The 6,475-nt window shown below is 38.8% G+C and overlaps 1 protein-coding gene and 1 non-coding gene across 3 annotated transcripts in view; one reads left to right on the forward strand and one right to left on the reverse strand.

Annotated features, from left to right (window-relative positions):
• Positions 1-554: 554 nt before the first annotated feature.
• Positions 555-6,475, forward strand: part of CUNH15orf41 (chromosome unknown C15orf41 homolog) — a 206,385-nt gene continuing 200,464 nt past the window's right edge. The window contains exon 1 of one of the 2 annotated variants that reach the window (XM_003791690.3): positions 555-923. In XM_003791690.3, the coding sequence (XP_003791738.1) occupies positions 823-923 (101 nt within the window). In that variant the 5' untranslated portion in view covers positions 555-822. The remainder of the gene's footprint in view (positions 924-6,475) is intronic. The other variant, XM_023514287.1, reaches the window with a different exon arrangement.
• LOC111725949 lies at positions 5,004-5,110 on the reverse strand. Its single transcript, XR_002773881.1, has one exon. It is a non-coding gene; the product is annotated as a U6 spliceosomal RNA (small nuclear RNA).

Consider the following 6,475-nt stretch of genomic DNA (forward strand, 5'->3'; position numbering starts at 1 on the left):
GTGACTTCCTATACTGTTGGCTGTCGGGTGCCGTCGGATTTGTTAAGTCTATTTCCCGACAAGGACAAAATTGCTTTCCACAAGATCTACATAAGTTACAGGACTTCCTTATCAAAAGCCAAACCATGTTTAGAGCGATCCTTGTGGGTTTACCGCCCGGCTCACGCTGGCAGAGCGGAGAGAGACTTTGTCGGAGTATAGACCCAGTTTCTTTGCAGGCCAGTCCGCTCGGAGCTGCGCTGAAACCTGCGCGTTTGGAAGCCAGTTCAAAACGCGCGCCCTGGCAGGGGCTTTCCGGGGCTCAGGCTGAAGGATCGCGGGGGACTCGAGAGACTTGCTGCCCTACTTGTGCGCCAGGCCTCCTTAGCGTCTAGTAACTGCGGGGGTTTAAACTCCACGAACAACCCTTGTCAATTCCCAGGTGGGCGCGGCCCAGGACACCCACCCGCCTAGACCCAGACTCCGCGCGCTTTCTGTGGGCGGCTGGTACTTCCTGGTTGGTTTGCCCTTAACTGACATGGCGACCAATTGCCTTCGGTTGGACCAACTGCGGCTGCTCAGTAAACCAAGCAAGGGCAATTCCGTATACAGCCGGCCCCCGCCGCGGAGGTGCCGAGTGAAGCCTGGGACTCTGCGAGTCTTGGTCCCGCCTTTGCAGCTCAGGGTGTGAGTCAGGGGGTACTGGGGCATTGATTCCAGGGAAGACGAGGATCCAGGACTGTGCCGCTGTGTTGTCCACCTCTCATTCCCCGGCACCAAGGCTCTTGAGTCCCAGGGTGATTTTTTTCCTTGTCCCCGCCACCTCCTGGTCCCTGGCCCAACATGATACTGACCAAAGCCCAGTACGACGAGATAGCCCAGTGCCTAGTGTCTGTGCCGCCCACCAGGCAGAGCCTGAGGAAGCTGAAGCAGAGGTTCCCCAGGTAAGTGTCCCTCTCTTCCCCTCTGACAGTCCCCTGCCTGCAGCAGCTGTGCCTGGCCCATCCAGGCAGCACTTAGGAACCACGTGTCACACATGAATGGGAGGAACACCGAGTGTCAGGCTTTAGATCAAGGATGGCATAACCAGGTTTCTTCTTTCACCTGCCCTTCGTACAAAACTGTAGATGGATGAGTCTGTAGCAGCCTCCAAGGCCTTGCGATTATATTCAAGTCAACAGATGTTTATTGAAAACTTGACATGCACTAGCTGATGGATGCACATAGTAGGTGCTTTTGTACATGTCCATTGGTAAATTGACAGTTGCTAATAGTGAATAATGGTTGGCAGAGTCCTCTCAATGTGGAAATCTGAGCTATAGATTCAAAAGGAGGAAAAAGAGGATCTTTTTAAGTTGTCCACTGGAAATAAACAAGGAAGCACAGGCCTAAGGGGGCCTCATGCTTTTCGAGTGTTCCTCATACTGTTGACCATGCAATTTAGTCACCACCTAGTTTCTCAAATATGAGAGCTGGGTACTCCAGGGTTCCACTCTTGGGTCATCGGCCATTGAACGACCAGATCTGAATGTTTCTCTCTCTCATATACATACACACATACACACATTCCCGGCGTGCGGTTATACTTTCTTTCCCAACTCCCCAAAACACTTCTTTTCAGTGATTTTAGGATTCTCCAACTATCTAAGAAATAAATTCCCTTTGGGAATTACATAATATAGAGTCCTTATTTTAAGGATGTGGAAACTGAGACCCAAACTTTATATATAAAAACAAGTTTAGGACAGCCAGGTCATTTTATTTGTGTTCTGTTAAAAGTATAAAATATTTGTTTACTTTTTTGTCTAGTTGGAGACCAAATGCAAACCTGTACCATTTTGTTTCCTGGCACCAAGCATGGTTATCCTTGATGTAGCGCTTCCCCATCCTTGTTGTGTGGACTTAGAACAAACATCAGCATGGGAGTATTTTCTTAAAGAAAGAGAGGTTATTGGATGATGGATATTGAAGTACAAGTCGAAACATTTGAAAGTTGAAGATCTTTTATTGACCTCAGTTTTTGGAGGACCCAGGGATCTTTTCCCAATCTTATCTAGATTTAATTTAGGGCAATATTTATCTCTTTATAGGCTTTAGGATTTTATCAGTTTTGCTAACAAGGAACAAGATTGACAAACTGGGATTTAATTTTCTGTCATTAACTCTTGCTAGTTCTGCACACAGACAGTGAAATGGGTGACGGCTGGTCAGCCAAGGGAACAGGTAGATTTTTCTGGGCAGTTTTAAGGTAGAGCATAGGTTTTGATATTCTTACTGTGCACATACATAAACTCTTGTATTTTTACATCTCTTTCTCTTTTTCTTTTCCGTAGCATATGACCTATCTCTCCATAATAAGTAACAACTCAGTACTCTTTCCAGCACTGGTGAAAGGCTCCCATCATGTGGGACACTAGGCTGTCTCACTTATGTTCTTTTCTTTCTTTTCTTTCAGGATATACCCAAGTATTTTTCACTTCCCCCAAATACCATTCAGAGATTAAGGAACCTTAACTCTTCTTCCAACTTTATTTAGAGAGGCTGAACTACTAATCTGCAAAAAAGAGGATTAAAGAACTATTTAGTATGTTGGGTCAGAATTCTGCAAAAGGTACAATTTTGAAGTTGTTTTCACAGTTTTTACTTTAACCCTGATTTTAGATGATCCTTGCAAAGGTCTTGAATAATCTTTAGATCTGATAGTTCATTTTACCTGAGAGTCTGGTAGTTCAGAGAGGTTAAGTGACTTGTGAAAAAATCTCAGAGAGGTTTAATGGCCAAACAGTGGGTTAGCCATTAAAGAAACCAGTAGGTTTCTTGACTGTCAGTTCAGACTTCTATACCAAGCTGCCTTGATTGGTTTTAATATTAATAACAATAACAATAGTAGTTATTTTTTTGGTGAGTTGCATTTTCATATTGAACTCTAGTGTTTTTCTTCCTTCCAGTCTTTTTTTCAGTGTATTGCTGTCTCTGCTTACATAGTTTGTAGATTTCGGTCTTTTTTTCAGCTTATTGCTGTCTCCGCTTACATAGTTTGTAGATTTCTGCTCAATATTTTGTGAGCATTCTGTCAGAATTTTATTTCAAATAAACAGTAATCACATTTTAGATGTGCCATTCATTTTCTTATGGTTGGGCAACAATGGGTTTCTTTTTCTAATTCTTTGATAAATTTATTTTTGCACATGTATAGTGTCAAACCTGCTTATTTCTTAATTTAGACTCTCCGAAGTTGGGAACAACTATATCGTAAGTCTTCAGGCTGTATGTTCTCCGAATCCTTTTACACTCTGAAAAAATATTGATGACCTCAAAGAATTTTTGTCTATGTGGGTTACATCTGTTGATATTTACTGAAATATAAGTTAAAAGTGCAAAATTTTAAAGATATTTACTTTATTTGATTTATTTTCAAGAATACTTATTACTTGTTAATACGTTTATGAATAATAACCATAATTTCTAAAAAGTGATGAGAAAATGACATGGCTTTATACTTTTGCACATCTCTTTTAATGCCCGAAGGGAGACGTATCTGCTTCTGCATTCGACTTGTTGCAGTATGTTATTTTTGATTAAAGAATATGAAGAAGTTCTGGCCCTTCACAGATGTGTAGTTTTGAAAAGAGAAGAGTAACTCAATAGGCTTTTCTGATAATTGTACATATTTTTGTTATCTTGTAAAACCTAACAAGTGGTATATACCCTTAAAGGTCAATTCCAATTTGGAAACTTAGACCCTATCAAGAAACTTTTCACACTCATTTACGTTACAGTCTCTTGGCCTATTTTGAACTTAGAGTGGATCTTTTGCCCATGCATGATTTTCATCATCATGATTGTTCATTTGTAAAATGGTGGTTGTGAGTTATGCAGATCTTACAAATGTCATCTTTCATTGTACAATATCCAGAAATCACATTTGTTAATATTACCATTGATCCTTTCAGAGTGTGTCAGATTTGAAGCTGTTAAGCTTATGGTGGTGGATATGAGCTTTCTAGTATTTGACTTTTTCCTTGAAAGCCCACATTTTATCATTGGCCACAAATGCTATCTATCAGTTGTTTTCCTTGACACGACAGGCTTACGTTGTTTACTTTTAAGAAAATGCCGAACGCTTAAATCTAAATAATCATACTTGGTTCATTTCAAGGATAAATTTATTTTTGCACAAACCTTTTCATTCAAGTAAAAATGGTGTTCCGTAGAAACACCCTCAGTCACACAAGTGTTTTCCCCTGTGACAACCATGATACTTTGATATGAAGTAGATGTGCTTTATATTCACTTTCTCTTTTGTCCCACAGAATGTTAAAAAGATGTATCTTCAAGGGTTTAGGTTTAATAAAATGAATAAGTAAATATTCTCAAGTGAAAATCTTTTTCTTCTTTTTTCCCCTTTTCTCCTGCCGGTTTGTGGTAGTGAAGAGTATGGTGACTACTAGTACAGTTACGGTGCCCTGGCTTGCTTTGTGCCCAGGAGGTGATAGTTTTAAAGTACTATTATGGGTTTTGGGGGTTTTTTTGTTGTCATTTATTTTTTATTATTATAGTTACAACTGCACTATAAAGTTACTATTGTTCCTTTCCCACTTAATAAGTCCTTTGTGGGGATATGCTCTGAGGCTATATATAAATATCCTGCTTCTCATCACCCATTTCCCCACTGATTTTAGCATCCAGTTGGGAGGATGAGGTGGGAGAATCACGTGAGCCCAGGATTTTGGGGCGGTAGTGCACTATGATCATGTTTGTGAATAACCACTGACCTCCACCCTGGGCAACATAGCAAGACCCCGTCACTAAAACCAAATAAGCACCAACAAAACCCAGATAAGATAATGTGGTTGACTAATTTTAAATTTAAGTTGTAGTCTGATGAAAGACTTTAAGATATATCCAATGGCAAGGAAGTAGTAGAACTACTATAACATTCTATAGAATGTTAGAAACCAAAGGGTTGTTTTTTTTTTAGATAATGAAATTCAGAATTTATTATGACTTTCAGAAAAAGGACCAAAAATATGGAACGCTTCACGAATTTGCATGTCATCCTTGCGCAGGGTCTGTGCTAATCTTCTCTGTATCGTTCCAATTTTAGTATATGTGCTGCCGGAGCAAGCACCAAAGGGCTTTTTGAATAGTTCTGACATGGTTAGTTAAGTAGGATTCTTAGAGGAGATATACCTTTATTGGAAATTCTTTTGCTGGCCAATAAAGCCCTTTTGGCATGAGTTTAATTTTCCCCTGACTTCCCTTACCATGCGTTAGCTAGTTAGTTGCTGTACCAGAGAGTCATAAATCAAGCTCTTAATACCACAGATCTTTAAGTAAACTGAGTAGTATCTTTTTAAACCTATAAAACATAATTTTGGAGTGGCACCTGTGGCTCAAAGGAGTAGGGTGCTGGCCCATATGCCAGAGGTGGTGGGTTCAAATCCAGCCCCAGCCAAAAACTGCAAACAAAACAAAACAAAACAACCCCCACAATTTTGCTTTAAAACAAAGGACGATAGCTTTGCAGAAAATAAAAATATTTACATAGATCAGTTGATTTGTATGAGTGTGAACAGGTAAGATTTGATTATTAGTTAAATGTAGCACAGATGTCAGAAACCTACTTTAACTCTTTCATAGTGATATGTAGTGGCATTTTAATAAGTTTTTTAACCTTGATTCATTGATTTTTCAAATTCACTGTGGAGCATTGCAATGTATAATTAAATTAATATTATAGGGCTTGGTTTATTTAATTGAAATATTATTCCTCTTTGCCTTGTTTCTCTCAATTGAATTGAGAGTTGGTTCTCAATTTGTGGTTAATTTTCTACACTTCTGATAATGTTGTGGTGGACCTGAGTTCCAGAATAATGAGTGAGAATAGTTTAGCAAGATAGAAAAAGTCTTTTATTAAACTGGAAATTCTATTTGTGGTTTTACCATGGAAGAGTGATTAATTTACATGATCTTTGCAGATAATATGAATTCATATACTCAGCAAAGCTATCTAGAGTTATTTCTGTATTGATCATTTAGAGTATTTAGGAATGCCTAAGAAAAGAGTTTGATTATTTTATATATTTCGTATATGACATTTTATTCCATAAGATTTCAGGTTTTTATTTTCTTGCCACATTTTGACTTAGCTTTAAAGACTCTTCTGAAGGTTGTTTTGTCAATGTATGGTCTTTTGCTTTCTAAAAGAAATAGCTTTTATCAGATATTTGTACATCTCTAGATTTGTGTAGCTGTGAAAAGTGAGTTTGAGTTCCTATAAAGCAGTATTTGAAGAAAGGCTCAGATACTGTTGTTCTAAGAAGAATGCACATGCTGATTGTAAGTTTTATTAGATTTGGGGGGTAAATATCATCTTATTAGACTAGTGACTTCATTTTTAAATCTTTTCTTTTTTTTTGAGACAGAGTTTTACTTTCTTGCCCCTGGTAGAGTGCCATGGCATCATAGCTTAACAGTAACCTCAAACTTGGGA

The sequence above is a fragment of the Otolemur garnettii genome, unplaced genomic scaffold (genome assembly GCF_000181295.1).
Source record: "Otolemur garnettii isolate 467f Iridium unplaced genomic scaffold, OtoGar3 scaffold00050, whole genome shotgun sequence".
Lineage (NCBI taxonomy): Eukaryota > Metazoa > Chordata > Mammalia > Primates > Galagidae > Otolemur > Otolemur garnettii.